This window comes from Sturnus vulgaris, chromosome 4, assembly GCF_052056855.1.
Source record: "Sturnus vulgaris isolate bStuVul1 chromosome 4, bStuVul1.hap1, whole genome shotgun sequence".
NCBI classification, from domain to species: Eukaryota; Metazoa; Chordata; class Aves; order Passeriformes; family Sturnidae; genus Sturnus; species Sturnus vulgaris.
The window spans coordinates 11,321,360-11,347,087 of NC_142246.1; the positions used below are offsets into that span (position 1 = coordinate 11,321,360).

Genomic DNA, 25,728 nt, shown 5'->3' on the forward strand with positions numbered 1-25,728 from the left:
CATGAATAGCTAAAAATAATTTCACATTTCTCACTATTAAGAGCTGCCGTATCTTGCACTGAGTACTGTAACTGACTGAGAATTTCCAAAGGGAGAATTTTTTGCCTAAAAATGTTGATTTATCATAATCTAAACCTTTTACAGGGCTACTGAAATCTGTGCATAGGAGGACAAAATCTGATTAAACTGAGTCACTAAAACACACCAAAACCATACAAATTAAATCAGTTTTGCATCAAACCGAAAAAAGGCCAATCAGTCCCATTTGTTTGAGATGTTCTCTCTTACTGTGTATTTATAACCAGCAGTGTTGATTTAATGACTTTGGAACACTCACCTACATCACTTCATCAGACAGAAGCCAGCATGAATTAGGTTAGATAAATCACAATGATTACCAAACAGTTTGGGGTTTTGTATGCACCTTGATGTTACTCTTCTAGTTTTGTTTCTAGTTTTCTAAAATCTCTAGGAACTTTATCCTCTCAACATGGGTGTTCCTTCAGAACTCAACAGCCCGTTCCAACCAAGGGACAGGCTAGATTATGTAAATTTAATTTCCTTGAGATGTCAAGAAAAAAGTTAACATTGCTTACCTGTTGGAATATACAGAGACTGGGAAACGTTCTTGAGATATCCAGTTTTATTAACTCCAAGCTTGCTTCTCTGTCAGCTGCAGAAAACCCAGCATCTGCAAAAGCCAAAGTTACTACATTTATTACAAAGGCCAGTGTACCTCGCTCTTTTTTTTATTTTCCAGTAAGGTTTACCTTTTGCACAGTTAATTGATTTTGATGTGCATGCTAGGGAATAAGGCTACAAACAGAACAATTCCCCAAATTCAGCAGACAGGATAAGCAGAAAGTACATCGTGACCTAGAGCAACTCTACAGTGCCCAGCGACCCTCAATGTTTTCAGCCAAAGTGGGGAAAGAAGCAGGGCAAGGCAGGTCAGGCACTTCTCCTGTATCTGCTGACAAATCATTAGCCAGATAGAAGCCTGTTACTTGTGACCCCCTCACCTCCAACAAGGCTTCCCAGTGGATCCTGAAGTAGCTGCCCCTGTGGAAAAGCTGTGGTGGAAGAGGGAAGTCCTAAAGTGTCAGCCTGTGATGGATGCCACCTATCTTTACTACGGTAAAAGCTTTCCTTTCAGATTCATGCTTATTTAGTCTTTGTAGATCTTGTTACTAACACTATAATACACTCTCCATAACTGAAATAGATCTCATACCAAGTATATTTCTATAGCATTAGTTTTCTTTCTGGTATCAAGATCTCTTATTGGTATTCTGTCTGTTCTGTATAGTTGGGAATTACCTACTGCTGTTTACTGAGCAAGCTGTCACTAGACAATGCTTGTATCAATCACATGAGCATCTATCAGAAAATGAAGTGCAAGAGGAAACTGCAAACATACTAGATATTATCTTATTTAAGATATAAACAATCTTAAGGGAACAAGGGGATAAAGGGAATTTCCGATCAAAAACATTTTTCTGCTTATAAATGCCAGTATGTATGTTCTCCTTTTTTTTCCTCTGCTCAGCATAATTACTTAGTGAAGGCAATTTCAATCATTTGCATGTGGTTTCATAATCTCTCAAACACAGTCAACTCTTCCAATTAATTAGTAAATCTCAAACTACTTCATCTGTAAAAAAAACCCTGCTGCTCTCTGAAACACACCAACGACTTAAGCTCAAAGCTGCAATAAGGGACTAAAATGAAATTTTCTGCCTTAACCCGACTTGCAATCCCAAAACTATAGATGCAGAAAAGCATGTTAGTGGTGCAATTCAAATGCGGATCCCCAAACTACTATCTGTAGTTTTCCTACAAATTTCCATCAAAATATGAACTGTACACAGAAATTGTTTATAAAAAAAACCCAAACAAGTGCGTTTTATACAACACCAGAATTTCATTGATAAAAACACAGCTATTCCTTGCTTTCACAAAAAGACATTTTCTTTTTACCAGAACACAACTTTATAGCTGATTTTTTTTGGTTTTGTTTAAAATATGTGATTTCATTTTAAGGAACTAGTTTACACAATGTCTTACTCTGTCACAGCATAAATCATTTACAAAAAGCATACCTTCACATTCTACTTCAGCCCCTCCTGTACTAAGTGATCGCCACTTCTCTTTGGCTCGAGCAAGGCAAATATCATACAGTTCTGAAAATAGAAAAACACAAAACCAAGTCCACTATTTGTGCATGCTCATATCCACTAACCACCCATCCACCACACTGGAAATGCTGCCCTAGGCACTAACAGCAGAACTTCTAAATGGGTTACAGGTTTGAAAGACGTGCTCTGGTCATCTGTAACTTCATGTTAAATGAAAAGAAAAGGCAATCCAAGTTGCATTTTAGTTCAAATATTTGCTTTTTATTGCAGAGCACTGATGTTCAAAATTACAGTCTGAATGGATAATTAGGAAAATCTAGCAAATTATATGTAAGAACTATACCCAAAGTAACTAAGCAATGCACAGAAAAGCAGCACAATACAGCAGGAGTACAGGCAGTCTACTATATTTCCATGTTGGAATTAATTACATATGTTAGTCTTTAAGAGCTGAATTTTTCTGTACTCAGAAGTAATAGATTATTTCTATTTTCACAAAACTAAATACAAATTTTGCTGGGGTCTTTTAATCTCTTACAAACCTGTTGTCTCGCTTCAAATCAAAGGAAGCACACTACACACATACTCATAGGCATTTCAAAATTAACAAGAATTTGTGTTTCAAAAAGAAAAAAAAAAAACCAAAACTCGAGTCTTTAATTCTGACCATCTCCATCTAACATCAAAGCAAGACACAATGACAGCAATACTCAGAAACAATCCACAGCAGCAGTCCTAGAACAGCTACAAGATTAAAAGATGGTGTATTTTTGAACAAAACACATCAAAGCAACACAAGAAAAGCATAATTAGATAACATTTCCTCACACCCACACCACAACAGATACAAGAATGTCCCTATGCTATTTCGCTTTGTAAAAAATGTCAAAGAACCAGCAGCCTCACCATGGGTGATGTTTAACTCGTTTCCAATTGCCAAGCTCCAGACTTTGCCTCTCACACTCGGTGGAATGCCCTGCCACCACAGCTCTCGGACTTTACGGGAACAACACCTGTTTAAAGTAAAACAGATTATTCTAAGAAATATTTCACTGCCAGCTGAATTGCAAATATATCCTCCTACCACTGCTGATGGGATTCAAACCAAAATGAACATCAACAGCTCAAGAAGTCAAATGCAATTTGCACATACCCATTCTTTAGTACTATTTTGCTTTGAACTGCAAAGGAAATCTTTCTTCCTTCCAATGTAATGTCTTTTTATTGACAGAAGCATGGCAATCACAATACACATAATCTCCAGCCACTCTCGATTTGTAAAAATCATAGGGAAAAAGTAAACAAATGGAAAGGAAATCCACACCTATGCCACTGCCTATGCTAAAGACTGGACAGCTCCATACAAGACTAAATACAGGAATAAGTTATGGAAGTCTACCCTCTGCCCTTTGTCATCACCCTGCTGCACAAACAGACATGCAGCTTCCCATCTATCTTTGCAGCTCTTGTGCCTCTGGAAAAATGCATGAAGATGTGACAAGGACTAACTTTTAGGTGGGAGCTTAAAACACATTTTAACTGAAAACAGGCTTTGAAATGAATGCAGTGGATGTTCAGCAAGCTGAGAACCCAGGAGGAGGAACAAAATAGCACCTAAGCACCAATGAAAAGTGGTAAAACCACAATAACCTGTCTATCTTTCAGCAGATTCTAAAAACTAAAATGTAAAACAGTGAACACATTGGAGAACTTCTGAATTTATAAACCAATAAAGGAAAAGGTGATCTTTTTTTAGAGCAACCATAAAAGATGCATCTTCAAATACTAAAGACAAACATGTAAATCTACAGTTTGTTAAGACTTAGTTTATTATATTTCAGTTTTTCAGAAACACATTTTCTAACAAATGCTGTGTTTTTGATATATAGTCTCAGGATAACTGAATTCCACTGTTAAGTAAATTGCAATTCTGAGTGCTGTTGGTTTACAGTCTATGTTGTTGTGGTGGTTGTATTTGGAGCACTGGGGGCTGGTTTCACCAAAGTACTTTATCAACTGCCTGTCCCATGCCTTTGGAAGAAATCTTCTAGCACTTTATATAAATAACTTTTTCCATCATTTGATTATCCCAGCATGTACACCATTCTGGAAAGAGGCTTCATAAACCATCCACATACTTCTATCTACATTGATGTTACATTAACAGCCCAAAGAGTCAAGGAAAGCTCATTTCTAATATATGAATGATGTTCAAGTACTGTGCCTTATGCTTTTACATTCTCTACTACATCACTCCTCAGTGTTTCACAGTTTGAATATCTTGAGCCTTCATTAAAGACAAGTAAGACTCAACATTGCATCATTTCCAACCACCTTGTAGAAATAAAGATGTTGCTTATATCTTTTGTAGCTGTCCAAGAATTATTTTCTTAAAAAAGCTTCCAAGACCATTTAAAAATTACGCTTCCTAACTTTGCAACTTGTCTTCAGAATATAGACTGCAATTTTTAATTAAAACTCAATATAACATACTGTCTTACATAGTTTCCCAGTTGGGTAAGATTTCATTGTTCCAAGTTAAAACAGCATTGCCAATGCTATCTTCCAGTTTACAGCGTTCTTCCAGTTGTTTCTTTCTCTTCTGGGCTTCTTTAAGCTCTGCAAAAAAGGAATTTCCTTTTTAAGTTAATAAAGCCAGAAACTAAATATTCAGTTAGTCATGTCTATGCAACATGTAAAGCACACTGTGTTCACCCTAAAGTACAGTGCACTATTCAAATTCTGAAAATCTCCCAAGCATATAGCAAGCTGAGCAGTGATTGCAAATGTGAATAATGAACAAACTGGAACTATATGTTTCATTTTCAACAGATGGGACAAAGAGGATTAGATAATGTACGATTTCTTTGACTTTTCAAATCTAACCACACTATTAACTTCTAATTAGCACCTCAGACAGCCAACAGCCTCACCTAGTAGAACTAGTCAAAGTATTTCCTAATAAAGCCCCACCACTTTTATGGCAGACTCAAAACTACAGGCAAAATGAATACAAATTTTTATTTTGTGTTCATTTTTCTATTACAACTTAGGTATACTGACAAGAAATCACAAGAGCCACATTTTTGATGCTACTTCACGTATGGATAACCTAAATGTTACACATCACAAATGGAAACCTTCCGTTCATTAACAAGAAAACATATTTCACATCTAGTTTAGCTGTATTTTGCAGACTGGAATTATCACTCAGTATTTCTTCCTGCATTATCAACTACTGCTTTTTCCACTGGCAAATTTGTTAGACAAATGCAGGCAGCCTCCACAGCAGGGCATGGGTGTGCATTCACATGCTGCCTACAGTATGAGGAGGTGCCCACCTGGCAAGCAGAACTCACTGAAGACGAGCAGTACCATGAACAAGGTCTTTGGAATGGACACCTTCTACCTGATGGGTCCACTTTAAAGCCCCACATAAACCGTGCTTGAGCAGAACCATAGCAACGGCCTCATAATGTTTTCAGTTTTGATACAAGCTCTGTGCAAGCCTGCTGAAATGCAGGCTTTCAATTTTTCTCTAACCAACAAGAGGGTGTTTACAGTCTTTGATCTCCTGACCTCTAGACAATGTATCGCTCTGCAAAGCTGTTCATCTGGAGTGGCTTTAGGAAAAATGGGTTTGTCATGGTATTTATCTGGACAGAATGACACACTCAGTTCAATGAAGACAGCACAAGGACCCAGTCCACTGTCTAACAATCATCCCATCTTCCCCAACCCACCCACCCTACATGCAAAGAAAGAACAGGGAAACTCCTTTAGACTACACACACAGCAGTACATATATTGAACAGAAGTCACATGAAGTTAGAACTTCACTGGTAGGTGTATGATGTTCAAAATCACAAGAGCATATTTCTATTAGTGTGTCAAATGCAGAATGCAAGCCCTGTGTTCATATATCCTTTTCACTGTTTCATATGGCCCAAGAGCCTGGCCAGTTGGAAAAAAATATTTCCATTAGCTCCCATTGGATGCAAAACTGAAGTCCAAATCTCCTATTATTGCAATGCTTGTTTTTAATTAGAAAACCCACATGGTCAAAAACATCAGCCAAAAGAAACCACTACCATCACCCTCTACCTCATGTTCATGGTACAGTGTTACTAAGACACTTGTGTGAAAAACAGCAGGCAAGAAATTATAAGCAAATCCCTGAGAAAGCTGTAAATTTTAAGTGAGAGATTATCAAATGAACAAAAACACATAACTTTCCACATACGAAAATGTATCCAGCTATGTCCTACAGCCTGAACAGGTTGTTTCCAGCATGAAACTGACAAATATCCCGCAGTTTTAAAGTCCAGTCTCCACTAATTTGACCAACCATCTACTCCAATATATTACTAAGCTTTTAAACACAAAAATAGATGCCATTCATTTAAGAGTTATGTATTAAAAATTATTTCCTGCTGGATTCTAGGACCATTTCCTTTTGAGCTTGGGGCTGGGCTTTTCAACAAAACTACTTTTGCTCCTCTCTCTTGGAAGTGATCCTTCTTTGAGAGGAGGCAGAGATATCTCACATGATAGAGCAACAGACTGACAAAAGTGCATTCCAGGGTTAGAAATACCCCTATACTTTTCTCCTATGAAGACAAGAAATTCAATCACCTCTTTTTTTTGCTTGAACCACCATTTCTTCGTACTGTTGCCTGTGCTTCTGAGCTTCTTCTGCTGGTTTTGCAGGAAGATTCCTGAAAAAAAAAAAAATTTACAGTTGGCATGACTGTCTAAATAAAATTCTAGACACTTCTAAACGAAAAGCACACTCTGCTTCTTGTCAAAATAACCAGTCAAAGAGCAGAACAACAGATCCTTGGAAAGAATCTTTTTTTTTTGCCAGAGTCAGCAGAAGGGAAGAACACTGACCAGCTATGACTGCTTTTATACATAAAATACGCTGAGTAATTTCCTTACGGTTTGGTAATTTCAGCATTTTTATTATTAAACCGACTGAACCCACAGGCTGATCTTCATAAAGAGAATATACTGCTATATACAAAGCTGACTGTTTTTGATTTGAACTGGTAAGATACAGGATTGCACTCTTTCTTACTGTTCACCTTGTCTAACAGTTACATTGACAACTTTCTTTACCAACACATAATGACTCCCTAACCCAGCCTTTTCCCTCTGCTTTCTAAAACCCCATTTCTAATTTAAAGACTTAACTCCTTTCCCTCTCTTCTAGAGCAACAAGTGGCACCAGAATCATCCTCAATATTCTCCACTTATTAATAGTAACAAAACATTTTGATTTGTGATTAAGGCTCTGCCATACAAATGCACGTGTTCATATGTCAGAACACATGGCCTTTCAGCTAATCATATTTGTAAGTAACATAACCATACGTATCTCTTACAACTACAGGATCAGCAAAATATCAAAACAGGAAATGACTAATTATTTTGTTCTTCTGTATTGTAGAACACTGTATTTTATTCCTAGAACAGTTTATATCTTTGGTTAATAGAAAAGCTAAGTAAAAATTCACTTTCATGTTCCTGTAAGATGTCACACATCAGGCAGCTGACAGCCCCCAACACCATTAATAGTTAGCACGCATTATTATTCATGTAATCACAGCCTGAAGTGTACACATAACCACATGACACTGGTCTATGAGTATTTTTCCAAATCAAGATTGTTAACTAGAAAAACAAAAGTATATTTTCACATTGGTGAAATTTTGGTTTGTTAACCACAGAGACCAACCTACTCTTTTTCCACTTTCACTTTGGTAAATTGATCTGTATCTTTTTTTAAATCCAAGTCTTTAGAAATTATTTAAGTTAGGGGAAGTTTGGAAAGGAAAATCAGATTAAGTAAGTCAAGTTTTGCTAACTTAAATTCTACCACTCAAAGTATTTGCCCTATGTCTTAACATCATCAACATATGCGTGAAATGATGTTTAGTATCTATTAAAATTCAACTAATATTTTTCTCAGTTGAAGCTAGAGGCACTATGGAATATTGATGGATTTCATACTATGAAGTTTTACCTAAGCCCTACAAACAAGTATGAAATCAAGAGCAGGTATTTTGAAAAAAAAAGAACAAAAAAACCCCAAACAAACTCATTCCACTTTTCTGTCTGAATTCTTTAAAACAAACCTGCTCTAAGCCTAATAGGTAAACATAAAAAAAATAGTATGCAAACTGTATGTAAACAATTAAAAAAGATTCCTTAGTGAGAGACAGATGACAGCACTGCTGTCCAGAGCAGTTCCTCCATTAGATGAAAGAAGTGATGTTTCAATTGTCTTCAGTTTTAAAAATACCTCTCTACTAGACGTCCCTCACTCTACCAACAGTGGGAAAGAAAGCAAAATCTGAACATTTTCCTGTAATGTAACACTAATTCCATCTATCTCAACACTGTATTACTCAGATTATCCCGCAAAAAAGAGATTTTTAACAGACAGGTTTTAAATACAACAGATAAGCTAGTATGTTTTCCAGTTGTACAAAAAAAAGCCTGCTATAACAAATAATCACTCTTACATTTTTCTGCTTTTCCCAGTGTCTTGCAACACAGTCAAACCAGAAAGTTACTTAAGTAACCCTACAAATAGACTACTTTGATATGAGGATTTTTCATACAGGTTTGTTGATGAAAACACAGATCTATGTTATGCCAATTCTTCACACCAATGAGCAGCCATACTAAAAATGCAGATGTCATGCCCATAAAGCCAGATCACATTCATAATCATAAATTGACTAAGCATGACTGAATTCGTGTAATTCAGGAGAAAAACACGGTAAAGCAGCTGCCAGTAAATCGCTTTGGAGTCAGTCTGCATATGCAAAAATCTCCCTGCAGTAAAAGGTATGAAACAACCCATCAAGTGCTTGACAACCCTTAAATTGTGATGCTGAACTCACTGCAGAGCAACTGCTGTACTGTTTCATTATTTATGGAGGTGTGGTCTTTCCCTGTGTAAACAGGACATTGTACTCTTGCTTCTCAATTTCTTTAGCATATATCAGCTTTGTTTTTATGCTTCGGCTCTCTCATGGAAAATAAAAATCCCTTAATCATGTTTAGCAGGTAGAATTACTCAAAACTAAAGCTCTGCTATCCTAATTAACTCCCTTCATAAAAAGCCATTGCTTTTATTATAAGATATAATTCCTTCTGTTTAAATAATTTTTTCTCATAATCAACTCAATTTCATATTCACTAGTCTGAAAAAAAAAAATCTACTTTAGATTTTAAATAATCTGTTGAAGTTAGAGTAAGAAAATATACTGACTTAGAAAATCGTTGCTAGGTTAATTTTAAAGAGACCTTCACTGTGGCACTTCCAAAACTTACGCTGGTCGGTCCTCTAAAATAAGTGCTGTAGTGGAGAGTGGTTCAAAATCAAGATTCTTCCTCACATTCTGTTTAGGAGAGAGTGGTCTCTGAGCTCGTCCAGTTTTTTCTTCATATTCCTAGAGAAGAAAAAGTCAGGGAAACTTACAAGAGTGGAGAGCACCAAGATGATGCACTTGAGAGTTTAAAAAGGGATCTAGAAAAGTCTTCAAGATAATGCTTTCAGATCTCAGCCCCACCGCAGTCCCTTTGAAGCTTTTCAACTAGAGCAACATCAACACTGAAAAGAATGACTAAATTTATCTTCAGGAGTGAGTCTCGGTGTTTTTTCCCATTCTTTCTATTTGTAAAAACATCTTAAGTTCCTCTGGCTGACAGTCTGCTTTTACAAAGTATTACAAAGAAGGAGTTTACAAACAGCAGATACTATCTGAGGTACAAAAAAAAGACCAATTTAATTTTTTTTTCAATTTATATGGTTTTGAAGTAAAAAAATGACCACAAGCTTCATGTCTTAAAATCACTTTGTAAGATTTCTCCTATGCAAGCTGTTTTCATATGCAAGAGCTCAACAACAGGGAGAGAAAAAAAGGTTAAAATCAGTGTTAGACAGAAAATCCACACTTGGTACAACACCTTGCACAATCCTAAATCACAATAGAGCGTAACATGTTAACCTGTGTTTGTAATCAGACACTGACACACAGTGGAGCAAGACTAGCAAAGAGGCATCGAGATGTCAGGGCGTGGAGCAAATTCCACATGAAGAGAGGCCAAGAGAACCAGGCTTACTCAACCTCCAGAGGAAAAAGCTTTGTAGGGAGGGGAGGTGAACACTAGGACAAGTTGCCTGAGATGTGACAGAACTCCCAACCCTGAAAGCATTCAAAGCTCAGGTGGATGAGCCCTGAGAACCTGGTTTAAGCAGACTCTGTTCTGAGAGAAGAGTTAGCCCCTCGAAGGTCCTTCTACCCTTAATTACTGCATCACCCTCATCTATAGGAGAGGACTTGGCATTCAGGTACCATTTTAATCCTTACTTTTCCTACAAACATTGGTTTAAAAAAAAGTATACTAAAACCATGACCTAATGGGATAAAAGTACCTTTATACAACTTCCATCTACTTCAGTGCTTGAAGTATTACAGCAAACATTAAGAACGCAAAGAATCAGCAACACAAACAACAAACATGGTCAAACAGTCGTATGGAAAAATTACATCCACGTTAGAGTTACTTCTACATTCAACTTTAAAATTATTCTTGCCACTTCCAAAGCCCAAAGGCTTTCATGCACAGCTTTTTTATACCATTTCTATTAAAATAAAATTTAGGAAAACACAAATGTACACTATCAATGAGCACTATGAAGAGTGTTTCAGCCATAGACCTTTTCCTTCTAGCACAAAGAGTTCCTCAGATAGTACTGCTTGCTATCTCTCAGCCTAACCTTTCCTTTACATCCAAACTTCCTTGGGCCATAGATACTATGTTTCCAATACTATGAGGTTCATTCAGCAACTAAAACAGGATCCATCCCTTCCAGAAAGGCCATCTCCAAGCACACTTTAAAAAGTAGGATGAATGAAAACAAGATATGATGCAATGAATGTGGACCAACACAGCCTTGGTCTTCTACTCTGTGTTGTACAGTTCAATCCTAGTTCAAACTGCTTCCATGGGACTCATGGGTACAGGTCTGTGCAGCCCTCAGGACAGAAAAAATCCCTATTCTTCCTTGTCTATTAACTGGGCACTGGCTCAAATATCAATCCTATGATGACTACATTGCTGTAATGGGAAACATGGTCACGAATTTGGAATGTTTGGCTCATTAATACCAGCTAATACTGCTATGCATGACATCAGTTTGAAAACAAGGAAAAGAACCAAAGAAAATGCATTTAAACTACAGACTAGTACTTAGCTTTGTCAAGTAACGGGATTGTGCTTGTGCTGACAAAGCCATTCACTAAAACATCCTCCAGAAAGAAAATAAGCAAAAAATGCTGTAAAAAAGATATTGAGATAGAGAGCATATTCAGAAAGCACAGGCAGTAGTCTTACAGTGGTCACTTGCATCAGCAAACAACTGAGAGTGACCAGTGTGTAAGTGCACCATCATAATGGGTTTCAGATGCACCAGCTGCAGAGTAAATCCGCTGGGCTGATAGGAATGAAGCAAATGCCTTTTCTTTCTCCCAGTTTCTATTAGGAGACTGTTGTTTTTTTTTTTATGAGTAAGGACAAATTAACATAGTCAAGTATTAACCTCTCTTACTTCCCAAAGCACCTCAGATTTTGACATTAAAACATATGCACCCAATGTTTATCATAGTAGAAGTTCCAGAAAAGCTGCTTAATTTTGACTTATGAAAATTATATTCAGGGTCTTCTTTCACTGAAAGCCAACTGGAGAGCAAAATTGCTTTTGGAAAGTGAGAAATGAATGCCCACACTGGGCTGCAATGGGAGTTTTATTCTGTACACCCAAATTGATTTGGAAATCCCTTTCAGCTAAGCACAAAGTCCTCCAGACCAGCACTGTGCACCTCCTTACAAGAATTTCTTGGTTAAGAAAACGTTTGATTTCTAAATATGGATGGCTAGTTACAGTATCAGCACAATTACGCAAACCTCTCAAAAGAGCCAAAGCCCACCCTGCATTTCAGCAAGTATTCACTGGTGTTCTACTCAGCACTACCCGACAGTAAAAAGCCAGACCAGCACAAAAATGGGAGTGGCACATTTGATCAGATTACAGATGATTCCTTTGTAGCAATTTCATCCTTTTCAGCGGTAGCCAAAACAGAATAAAAATGTCCTCTGGTGATATTACCTACAAGACTGGTTTTTAATTAGGGAACATCAAAAAAACCCAACCAAACAAAACCTCCCACCCCAGTTCCCCACAAAAAACCCACAAAAACCAAACACCCCAAAATTCACAGAAAACAAAAGCTCATGAAAAATTATCTTTTACTCCAGTGAAAAGAGAATGCAATTTCAGAGCACAACATATGATACAGCAATGAAGCACACTGAAGTCTCCACAAACTCATATTAAGAGTATCTGCTGACTGAGCAAATACAAGTATTTGCACATACAGGCACACTGCAATAAGCTTGAGCTACACAATAGCTCATTTTAAGCTTTTTCTTTTAAACTAGATTCGAGTCTCTCACAGGTACAAATAATTCAGGATCTGTTTAAATGCTATGCTGCAATTAGGGGTTACTAACCTCATAAGGTTGCAAGTTAATTTTAGGATCAACTTAGGATGAGCTGACCGTTTACGATTTAAAACACAGCCTTATCACTGGGATCATTTAGGCTTTCTTCCAGGTTTCACCTTTAGCTGTTCACAAGACCTGAACTAGGGTTTGAAGATACCCTATAAGAGCATGCTGGAGATTAAAGCGCTGATTTAAATAATTCAAACCAAACAAAGAAAACCCAAAGAAACACGCCTCCCGAAACCAAGTTTAATTCTGGGTGGAACCTGCCAGATGCAAGAAGCTCTGACTGTGGTGATCCTCTGCGATTCTTCAAGAAAGACAAGTCAACCTACAAAGGGATCCTCAACAATGTCTACCGAGAGACGCAAATAACACTCTAAAACACAGGGCAAGCGCTGAAAGACCAACTGATCTACCCGGGAGAGCTCTGTGTGACTTCCCACACGCCCCGAGCCTCCCCAAACACCAGCAGCACAGCAGAACTGAACGTACAATAACACGAACTGCTCTATCAAGGTCATCTTGTTTTGGCCCTGCGTGTTTAAAGGCAGGCACTTTCCGACAAAGCCGAATATGAAATATTGATGTTGGGTGCCAGGCTGCGGGACTCGGGCTCCACGGGCGGCAGCACTGCAGGGCAGGAGGGATGGCCGGCACAGCCGGGGTTCCAGCCTGCAGCCCCCATGCTCCGACACCCCGAAAACCCGGCAGGGCTGTGCCGCCGCCTTCCATCCCGGCGGAGTCTCGCCTCGAACAAAGAGAATTCCCTTCCCGCTTAGCTGGTTCTCCCCGGACTCGGTGAGGCGACTGAGAAGCGGACGAGGCCGGGTTCACAGACACGCGTTCAAGTCCCCGCCCGCTCATCGCGCCTAGCCCGACCCCCGATCCCGCAGCCGCCCCGCTCACCATGAACGCTGCGGTCCCTCACGGGCTGCGGTGCCGGAGCCCCATTGCCCGCCCCGCACCGCGGGCCTGGCTCCCGCCGCCCGGGCCCGCACGGCCTCGCGGGCCGCCCGCCCGCCCCGCCCGGGCCGCCTCCCGCGGGTGTGTCCGGCCGCGCCGCCCCGCCCCGCCAGCCGCGCTAATCACCCGCGGAGCCGCCGCACACCATCGCTTCTCTCCGCCTCGCCCAGCGCTGCCTGGGCACGCACGGCTCCGCCTGGCACACGCTTCCCGCCTCCCGGGCCGCCCCGGCAGCCCTGCCCTGCCTGGTGCAGATCCGGGTCCATGACGGACAACCCAAACCTCGCACAAGCTCGTCTGCATTAACCGCAGTCTTTTGTCAGCTCAGCATTACGGGTGCTGGTTTAGGACGCAGCTGCGTTCCTCAAACACTGACATCTCTCTCCACTGTTTCCCAACTGCCGCGTCCCTGGCTCCAAGCCAGGCGTTTGCTTGTATCGAGTCTTCTCTCTGCTGTGCCTTGCTGAGACAGCCTCAGTACCTGTTCTAAGTGCAAGAGCAGCTAAAACGAATCAACCCCTGTATCAGTGCCGAAGTAACAGCAGTAGTGTTGTGCTGAAATACTTCCTACAGCATAAGCATCTTTTCAGTACCACTCATGCTTTGTCCACCTCTGACAGCTCTAAGAGACAGATATATATAAATCTCTCCTACAGTTCAGACAACTTCCACATTACCGCTTGCTAAATATTTTGCCTCAATTCAGATAGAATATCAACCTTATTTTTTCCTTTGTCCAAAGGCTCTATTATTTAACTCAGTGGAGACACCCAAGTTGCTGTGGCTCCATCTTCGGTAGACTTGCATTTTAAAATTATCATCTGTTGAGCTGCAACTGTTGCCATTTTCTCAGCTCTGCACTAAGGATTTCATATTCTTAACTATCATCGACTGTGGTTTGCAGCTGCCAGGGTGAATCATGATCTTTATCAAAGTCTGATCCTCAATTCCAAAATAATCAACAAGGACTGATCTGAAAATAACGGTCACTTAGGTATTCTGCTTTCAAATGGTGGCTTTGCAGAAGTTAACTTATTTTCTCAGAATTGCTAGGTACTATATCAGCTATTGTTTTCAACCTGTGACTTCACATCTATTTCACAGATGCAGCAATATGATGACAAATACAGAACAGCTCACTGTTTAAAAGCATCTCGGCTTCATTCCCACCACCACCAATTAGTTACAGACACCTGCCATCCAAACATCTCATGTGAGAGCACAAGTCAACACAGCTCATGCAAAACACTACAGGCTCCAATACTAATGCTTTATCTCATGGACTATCTGAAACTAAGTTATCACACATATCTAAAAACTATTCATGTAAAGTTATAGCTATTAGCCCAGGCAAAAAGCAGCTCCTGCAGACAAGCACCCTTGGGCAGGCATTGGTATTCCTGCAGTAGATGTCTGTGTTTTCATGCTGAAAATAGAACGATATTGCAGCTCCTCTGCAAAGCGCTGACTGGGAGAGAGGGATGCCTGGTGACACAGGAAGATACTGTGGGGTGAAAAGCGAAGTACTCCCTGCAACTCAAACCACAGCTGGCCACATGTTACAGTTGGTAGCAGTCATTATTTTTAGGTTGCTGCATTTACAACAGTACCTGAGACTACTTAAACAAGTTATGTGCAAGATTTAATTATATTTTATTTTTTCCACTGACCTCACTCAGCATATGGAATAAGAACCGGACCAAAATTGCACAAGCAAAAAAACCCACTATTTTTTCCCTAGTTTTTAAGTCTTACCACTACCTCAACAGTGCTTCAATGTTCTCTTCAATTGTTTCATGACTGTCTAATGCATGTCCATCTGAAATCTCTTACCTTTTCTAAATGAAATAGTTTACCAGACAAATTTCAGCTACTGCACACCCAGCATTTCACTGCCCTCCAACCCCCTTCTGCCCCCTCACACCATTTCAGTGCCACCATTACACAGCCATGTGTAATGTGACTTTCACTATGCTGGACTGCGGAAATGATAACACCAAAACCACACCTTTTGTTCTGTTCCATTAGTTCTGTTACTCTGCAATGCCTGCTGTGGGCCAATCTATATGTGGAAGGAAAAGGAAAGAATATGCAGCAGGACTACTAGATCATGAAATTTGTGATCTTGGGTTGGGAAACTAAGATCTGATTCTTCACATGGCACCAGGCAATAAAGTAATAATTTTAATGAAGACCCTTATGTATACAGCAATCAAAGAGAATTTGAGGACTTTTTAAGACTGAAACCTCAGGCAAAGATCAGATTATGAGATTATCCTTCAAAACTTAACAGAGAAAACACACTTTTGAGTTCAGATATTACACTTTCAAACAACTTCTTAGGAAGCTTTTTATATAACTTTAAAACTGATACAGAACAATTCTGAAATGCAATTAATTTATTAGTTACTGATCTAATAACCTGAGAAATCAGAATTGCACGCTTAACCTGTACACTTTAGTGATCTGCCAAGCTCTACAAATAATAAATGGTTCAAGAACCACCAGCCCTACTTGCTTTACACAGCTCTCTATGTGTTTACATATATGTTTAATCCTCTTACATTTAAGAAACGATATCTGAGCAGAAGATAGTAGTGACACGACAGAATTTGATTGTAGTAACATTATATATATTTTTATCTTCTACCTTTTCATCTTTAGTACCACAGTATTCTCCATACTTTAAAAATTAGGAATACCTAAGCAATGTAAAAGACAAGACACTATGGCCAGGCTGTGAGGAAAACCTCACACTATTCATAGGCATCATTTGAAATGCTCTGAAATTTGCCTCTTTTTTCCCCTGGGAAGCATCTACTTTTCCTTTCAGATTACAAGGGATACAGAACCTGGGCTGGCAACTGATGTGATCCCACACAGTCACACTAAAGTTAAATAAATAAAATAATCCATAGATCTTACAGAAAGTTACAAGTAAAGCAAAAGAGCAAGAAGCCACATATTCTGTTTCGCAGTCCTGTGCTCCAGCCACTGGACTATTTTAACAATTTTTCCATATAGATATTTTTATAACATCATATTTGGAGCAATGGAGGCATTATATTATGGAACATTTAAAACCTAAGCATAGACAAGGCCAGGTTAGTTCTTCCAAGAAAGAATAACAGTTTGCTGTTTCAAAGTCTGTTGCCTCTGATCATTCAACGTGGTATGTATCAGATGGTTCTCACCCTCAGGGTTCACATTTCGTTTGTGCTATATGTAAATAATTTAAGTGTGTTTTGGTTATATAGAGTGACATGCTCCATTAAAAAAAAAAAGAAGGAAAATATTTTAAGAACTCAGAGACAACACATACCATGAACCATGTTGCTTAAGAACAGTTTTTTACTGTCAAAAGTGGGATATTCAATCAGATTGTGCACTGTACTGTTACAAGTGACTCCAAAATGAGTCAGAGTAACAACAAAAAAACAACACCCTCCTGCTTAGAACACTGCAAAGGACAATTTAATCTGCACATCTGTTAATCAAACGGAAACATCTGCAAGAAAGGCCTCCAGCAGGACATGCATCTGGGAAATGTCTGAGCAAGAGAATACAAGCTAAATGGTTGTTTTATTTTACTGCTATTTTCTTGTGAGCATCTGCCAGAACAAAACACAATAAACACCTGCTTTCAGCATATCCCATAAACATTATTTCCAGGGACTGGAATTCCATTGGATATAGACTTCACGTGAAAACGTAACTTTACTTAATCTGTATGCCTGCTCACTGATCTCTCCACATTAATTATCTGTACAGTCCCAGCCTCATACCCTTCCAAATAATCTCTCAGCAACATTTTCTTCTGACATTTCACATTAGTGCTGATATTGCAGAAGAAAACTTACCTTTCCTATCTAGTCTCATATAACACTCTTACTGTGACTGAAGATCATGTAAGAACTCAGATTATGTCCCCCCTCATTCTAAGAGGGACACTAAAATAAAAGGACTCTCCATGCCACATCAACCTGATGCTGACACCACTCTGAAAACCCAGGTTAACTCCAGGATATAGAGGTCACAGGGATATCACATTTCATCTTGCAAGTTCTCAAATCAATTGCAAATACCAATACTTGTAGTATTCACCCAGGAATGCCACCTACTTGGCAACACATAACAACTTGTATTTTATGCTGTTCAGAGATCCTCCACGGCACAGTCACTGTTTTGGTTTGCAAACTGTTGTCTTTGCAGCTAAGTATGTGCACATGGGTATCTAGCCCATGACTCCAGCACATACACCAAATCAATGTAGAGCAAGATACTTCACTTGATACTTTTAACAATATTCTACTTCTATCCTGTTTTCAAATCTCTCTGCTAATTTCCCTTCAGTTCCCTCATCAAGACTTGGATATCTTTAAGGGCCTCCAACTTCTTAAAGCTTGATGCTTATCTGCCCTTGGAAATTACAGTAAAATAAGGAAATAAGTCCACTGCATTAAAACCTCTGAGTGTTTTTTTCCACCCATGTTTCTCTGATCCCTGAAATTACCTTTGAAGCCATTACTAGTGCCAATTTCTTACATACCTAATAAAAGCTTCTTTTGTACTCATAGTGATAGTGTACATCTTGTTCTCTCTCACCACTTGTCCAGATCCTTGTACATTCTTTAATTATACAAAAAAAGCCTGTATTAAAATGTAAATATTCCAGAATACAATCATCTTCACAACTTAAAGTTGTGACAACTTCAGTCTTGACAAGAAGAAACTGTAGTTTTTTTAAAGCTACACACAAATAGAAATCTAATATATGAAGGAGAGCAACATACCTTCATAATGTTGTTTAAAGTGATTACTATGTTTAGGCTTTAATATTAATGAAGCTCTTTCCACAGAACTTTGTCATGCTCAAGTAACAACTTCTCAATAGAGCACAAGAAAATTACATGAAAATACTAACAGGCATGACAAATTTGTAGTAAAATCAAGGCAAAAAATAAGACCAAGAGTCCTCAGAGAGAGAAGGACAATAAGAACATAAAATTGGCTAGTCTTCCTTCAGAAAGACACTTCAGGAAAAAGCACCAGTCTGGCTTTTCAAAATCCTTACATCCATATCTTCAGGGTTTCCAGTAACACACAGGACCTCCATTCATTTTGCAGAGCTAAAGAACGTCAGCTTCGTTTGTTGTTGCTAGTGAGCATGGTAAGACTTAGCCTTTCAAAACCTGTATCTATCCCTATAGTTTAATCTTAGATGAAGTTTGAGATGTATCAACTGGAAGACAGACAAAGAAAACCTTTGGGTCAAGTTTCTTGGGAGCTTGCTTTGGCTTAACACACAATTAGCACAATGAAGTCTAGCAAAGCTTTCTCAATTTTACCTGTCAGCAACAGAAACATTCCAGTCTCCAGTTAGAATAGACAATTCCACCACAATATTTAGGGGCTACACACCTGCTTTCAAACATTTACTGCCAGCTTTGCTTCACAGCAATGCTTTGCCAACAGTTTGTGCAATGCAACAGCCAAAGGCACATGGCATTATTTCCAGGCTTGCTGTCTACAGACATCCATCTTCATTAAAAAACCCATGAGGGGAGAGGGGCAATCTGAAAGCCTCCTGTGTGTTACCAGTGGAAGGTTACTACATGGAAAAAAGCTTACTGATTACACAAAGAAGCAAGTGTGTAAGTATCTTTCTATTAGCACTGGAAGACAGACAAATACCAGTTGCACGATGGATTCTTACTTAACACAAATGAGAACAAATTTCCACTGATGTATCAGCTGTCCTGAAAAGTTACAATCTCTGGCTTTGAAATTTGGGGTTAGAAAGAGTTGTGTACTTGATACCCAAAAGTCAATCATTTTTCCATGAATTTGTGGCTTCCTGAATTTAAAAATAATCTTGTGCTATCAGCATTTATATTCCAGTTAATGCTAAGTATCAACCTGGGCTACAAAGTAACTGTGTCTATGGAGACAAAGAACAGCTTCAAAGTTACTGCATTATCCCCCAAAACCACCAATACCACCAGCACTGAAACAGACCGTGCAGCAGAGACCAGCGGCTGAGACTGTAACTGCAGTACCAACTCAGCAAGCTTATACTTCTATTTACTACCCTTACTCCTGAAAGCAGGCACTAATCCTCCAACACCTGCTACACCTCTTCAGGATCCCTCCAGCTTCCAGGGCTTTTGATCCCCACAATATACTAGGCATTCTAGAGAGTGAGAAAGCTAAAACAAAAGCTTTGAACCTGGAAAAGCAGGAGAAAACCTCACTTCCTTTCAAAAACATGTTGCAGCTTGTCATAGCTATTTAAACCAATACTCAGATTACTGTTTTATATTAGTCTGATGCTTGTAACATATTCTGTACTTTCACGTGTTAACATACGGGAAGAAGTTCCAACAGCACCAAAAGCAGCACTTTGTCAGCTACACTCTGCTAGATTATGATACCTGACTGGGTCATATTAAATGCTTTTATTATTAAAATACTCAGGAATCATCGTCCTGACATAGTATTAAATCACTCTTTCAATTACTGTGAATGGAAGCTACTTCTCTTGCTTTATCTGTTTAAATATGATAGTACTGTTGTTTGACGCAGGTGATTTTCAAGACAGGACAAGGGCAACACACTCTTTGTAGATTAATACAGCCTACTGGAATTGCTGGATGATCTATTTAGTACTGTTCTTGTTGGGGGGAAAGAAAAGACTTTTCAGGACATCATTATTGATATAATAGGTTTCCCTTCTTTACTTATTTTTATTTACCTTCACAAAAGTTAGATGCCCTTTACATACGATTACAATAAAATAAAGGTATTTATAACTGGGTCAGAAGGAAAGACACAAAAGAGCAGTGCATTAAGGCAAGTTGCAAGTTTTAGGTTATGATTATTAAGTGAGGAAGTTAGTTACAGCTTTATTTTAAGAAATGTAACAATAGGCATAGGTTACACTAACCACAGCATCTATACCTTCTTACACTGCACTTGCTTCTTGTTAAAAAAAGGAACTCGGCCACTCTAAATCCTGCCTTTCTGAAGGCTGACAAATAGAAATGAACCCAACAGTGGAGAACACGGGAAGTGACTCATTTATACCCCTGGACTTCTCATGCAGAACACAAAAAACGCACTACACAGTTTCTAGCTTCAAAGCGGCAGTGAAGTCTATGTGCAAACACTCACTCTATTGGCAGCTCTAGCCACCAGTCACAATGACTTACCCAGGCTACCCAAAGACAAACCCAGTATAAACACAAGACAGAGCTCCATCCAAAGCTGTAGCTCTAGCTCCTGCCAGAACCAGCAGCCAGCTTGAACCAATCATTTCCCTTCCAAAGGCCCCCAATGGGCCACGTGAATGCACTAAAGCACAGCTCAGGCCGACGCTCAGGAAAGCTGTGTGTGTATTTTTAGCCACCGCCGGCCATCAGCAGAGGCTGCAGATGTGGAACACGAGGCAGCAGCTCCCCACGCTGCACAGCTCCAGCCGCACTGCTCGGGCACACGGAGCTGCACGAGAACCTCCACGCTGCAGCAGTCTGGGGACTGCAGGAAACACACTGCTTATGATGGGAGACTTTATCACTGCCTGCCTAAACCATGGGTTGTAGTAAATTCTTTCCATATTTCTTGCTGGGTGCTGTTGCTTTGAAACTCTTTTCCGTCTAAAAGATCCAAGCCAGAAAATAGACTTTGATAAAATCACTTTACTTCATCAACTAGGATTACAGCTTAAATCAAGTGAAAATTGAATTGAATTATAATTAACCCAACTCAACTTACAAAGTTTTTCCTACAGAAATGTTATAAGCTTCACTGTTTATTCCATAATAAAGCATCACCTGTCAGCCAAGCAAATTATTTTCCTGTTTCAAGAGCTCATTTTCACTTTATCATGTGCTGCAGAGTGAGCCTCCTCAGTACAACTGATTTTAATTGACTGGAATATTGACCCCTCACATATAGCCATATCCTAATTGTTACAGAAAAACATTTGGTTAAATTACAATCCCCAAGTTAAAAATCATAGTTATTTTTAATTATTAAGGAACTGCCATTAAAATTTTAAAATATTCCAACATGAAATGTCAGCAAATGAGATAATAAAATATTTGAATACCTGAATTTTTGAGTAAAGATTGTAATTGAAAGGCCTCATATATGTGCTAAATTTTATCACTATTGATACTTTAAAAAACGCAGATATTCCATTGAGGTCTCACTGGAATTCATATAGTGAAAACTAAATTGTACAATCCTCATAGGGTCAAAGCATACTTGGACAGGAAAAAAGCCCCCAAACTTGCTGATTAAAGATAGATTTTGCTATTTTAGAAAAGAAAATTAAAATAAATACACAATTTTAAAAAGTAATTTAATTTCACTGGGGAAGAAAGCTGTAACATGTTTCTAGGTACAGTCAAAATCTGGCTTTCCTCTGTATGCCTTATTCTTTTAATACACAAAATCTTGATTGGCCACATGCAAACAAGTTCTGTGAAGACAGATCACATGAGAGAGACAACCAAATGATACGCTGGTTGCCTCTTCTTGAATTTTTAAAGGAATTTATTTTGAAGAGCACTCACTAACAAAACTAGGGGGAGAGAAGTTGTTGCAAATAAATGGTATTTACATATACTTCTGTGTTTGCCAAGCTTGAAAAGAGTTTATAAAAGAAACAGTGGCTGCAAAGCTTAGCTCAGTTCTACAGTCTACTAGGAGAGAATTTTACTTCAGTGATTATTCTTGGTGAGTTGCTGTCATCTGACTTAGTACATTTTCAAACATCAATTGCAAAAGCAACTGGCATAACCAGTTCTGCTCAAGTAGAATTCCTGAAGAGAACTGATATAAAAAATTAATAATGCAAACTCCATTGCAAATGCACTTTCAGCTTCTCCAAGACTGCTCATTCTGACAGCTTCTAAGTTTTAAACATTTAACTGGATAAAAACTATGTAAAAGCTTTCAGTGACCCAGCAACCAAGCCTGAGCATATACCAATATTGCTTCTTCATCAGAAGACTAATAATCACTTATATTTTCAGCATTAAAAACAGGACAAGCAACATCTTAGCTGGAGTGATTTAAATTCCTACATTGTTAAAATACAGTATGATGCTACGTTGGATATACACTTGTTGATCAAGTGAGTGCTGTCAGAGGAGTTTTTAAAGGGCTTTAGAAAAGGCTCATGTGCTCAAAAAGCCTCTCTGACTATTATTTTGGTGAATAAATCAGGCTGTGCTTTTAGATGCTGGTGAGGCTCAATTAGTGGCTTATAGCACTACTCATGACTGCAAGCCTACAAGTCAAAAACAACTTCAAAAAAGCACTAAATTATTTAGGAAGGATTAGTTATTGTTACCCAACAGGCACAGGAGACAATTGTTTTAGACTGCAATTTTGCCAGAAACTCACTAATGGTTGGATGCCATACCACATAATAATTTAATAGTGCCTGTTTTGTAACAAATTTAATACAACCATTCAAAGCTGTAATTTAAAATAGTCTGGATGTAAAGGAAAAATATTCATAGTACCAGCAACAACCACAGAACGTTAATAAATTATTTTCCCACTTATAAAAGAACAGGCACTACAATAAAATACACTGCTAAATATCAGAGTACTGCATTTATAAAGCCTCTTCAATGTTTTCATCAAAAATCTTTGGTGGACATTTCAGAACCATTGTGCCAAGACAACCTACAGCTAAATTCTGAATGGTTGAGTACAGTGATAAGTTCAAAAAGCTGCCTCAATTTCACCTTAACAGCCTAACTACAAGCTAAGAACAGTCCCATGACGTGGCTTTTTAGAATACTTTACCCTGAATTAAGCAGCACAATCTTTCAAATCAGCATTTGCATTTCACACAGCAGCTGGTTTTGAAGTTTTGCTACATGGTCTCTTTCCATACAAACATCACTATTCCCACAATTGTTTGAACAAGGGAGTGATAACTGAAATACAGAAAAAGCTCTAAACATACAAAAAGGCTACATACAATCCAAAAATCCCAGATCACGTCAGACAAACTGAAAGAGGCTGTTTCCTTGTCACTGAAAGAACAGCTCATGAACTACTGACCACATAGCTGGATTTCACAAGATTTTCCCCATTGGAAAGGCAAATAATTCCATTCAGTAGCCAAGAGCTTGGGTTCATCTGTAGTAGAACCAGTTCTCCGAAATGTTGCTTTCAACAATGTTGGAAAAAAGTGAGTTTCACTTAGGTTTTCTCATTCTCTTATGACACACTAAGGAAGGCTCTTCATGCCTCACATACTGAATGCAATGACCAAGTAGAACATATTCTTCTGAACAGCACTGCTATAATAGAAGCAAAACTTCAAAAAAGAGCCTTTTCTGGTACTGAAATTCTGTGCAACTCAAACAGGCTGCACAGTCCTATATACAGATTATAAACTTGACTGGCTTCTTCATTTACCATTAATCTTAACACAGAATTAAACAAATACCTTTTGCATTTTCTTTGGGTCTTTCTGTAAGTTTTCTCCAAGAGGTACTTTTCCAAACAACTTCCATCGCACATCATTTTGTTTTTCAAATCTTGCACTCTGCTTTCTGGTAAACAAATTCCTAAAAAAAAAGTTTTATTAATAAAAAGGCTTGATTAATCATAATATAAAAGAAGGATAAACATTTGCTAACCTTACATATCCTAATCACATATTCCAACTCCTCTTGTGGCTGTATGGACAGACACTGTTTTCCAGCTTCAAAAGGTACATCATGCAGTATTATCACCATACCAGGCAATGGGTTTTGTTAAACTATAACTTCTAGTAGATAAAAAAGAAGTTCATTTTCCAAATTTATAAAAGTGGACACCCTTTTTTAGTGCTCCCAGAGATCATTCAGCCTCACTCTTTTTAAAAAAAAAGACTAAGACACTAAACCTCTTCCTGCATGTTCTTTACCCACCTGTTACAACACATTATTACCAAAAATCACAAAAACCTTGGAGACATAGTACCTTTTTACTGTATTTGATCTGCTTTCACAAAAGATTATTTTTCTAAATAAGATAAAATGCAGCTATCAAAACACATTAATTCTGAAGTCTCTCTGAAATGTCTAATATTTGCTAGCTTAAACACTGTAGGAATAGTTATAAAGCTAGACATAAAGCCACTGAAAATGATATTAAGTTTACTGATATTGTTAGTTTTCAATCATAAAGCAATTTGCCAGACTTGCATCTTCACACCACAACTACTTTTTTTCCAAAATTGGGCACGCATTACAGACCAGACTTCATGCTTTTGATAGCACTCAGCTCCTCCAAGAGCACAGATATTCTACCCCCATAGCATGCCTGCATTATTAAAGTAACAAATTTTCTTTTGTCCTACTGTCCAGTTTATCACATATTTAAATATGTCCAGGTTAGCTCCATTATTTACTCACCTCAGGGCAGGTTTTTCTGGAAACTATCATTTTTTGCTCCCTCATTTAAAAGAAAAAAAATCCACTGAAACAAAAGCATTTTTGCTCAGCAGGCAGCTCCAGCGCCTTCAAACCACAAATGCCTCCATTCTGACATTACTGCTTTTCCTTACAGTGACAACCTTAATGCCCTCTGTGTTGGCCATCAAGTAGAGATTGTTTCTTACATAAAGTGTGATAGTTTGGGAAATAAAACTATACTGAGCTTCACATTCTAGAAGAGCTGAATACATATCTGCCACAGGAACAACCTAGGCACTTAAAAGGTGTTTTTCCTGGTCACTCTGTATCAGATGCCACGAACAATACTATAGCTGTACCAACAGAGATAACAGCTGGAATACAAGAGACAGTTTTCACATGTGAAAAACAATTGAGGTTATAATATCAAAGTGTGCTGTAATATATTATAAGGTTAATAGTATGCGCTGCCATCTTTAAATATGCATACGTTTATACAAATTATCACATGCTTCTGTATCACAAGGGTACAGTTACCTTGAAATTCAAACCAGGAACAGATTATCATATTAAAAGATAAGAACAAACTGTTTACGTACAGAAATCACACT

At 38.4% G+C, this 25,728-nt stretch overlaps 1 protein-coding gene across 2 annotated transcripts in view; it reads right to left on the minus strand.

Moving 5' to 3' along the window:
- The window catches only part of TBC1D14 (TBC1 domain family member 14), a 64,772-nt gene that overhangs the window by 19,229 nt on the left and 19,815 nt on the right, over positions 1-25,728 (minus strand). For both annotated transcript variants that reach the window (XM_088163098.1, XM_014895318.2), the window contains exons 3-9: positions 24,166-24,286; positions 9,486-9,604; positions 6,774-6,856; positions 4,640-4,757; positions 3,045-3,151; positions 2,103-2,183; positions 597-691 (exon numbers count right to left, since the gene is read on the minus strand). In XM_088163098.1, the coding sequence (XP_088019224.1) occupies positions 597-691; positions 2,103-2,183; positions 3,045-3,151; positions 4,640-4,757; positions 6,774-6,856; positions 9,486-9,604; positions 24,166-24,286 (724 nt within the window). The remainder of the gene's footprint in view (positions 1-596; positions 692-2,102; positions 2,184-3,044; positions 3,152-4,639; positions 4,758-6,773; positions 6,857-9,485; positions 9,605-24,165; positions 24,287-25,728) is intronic.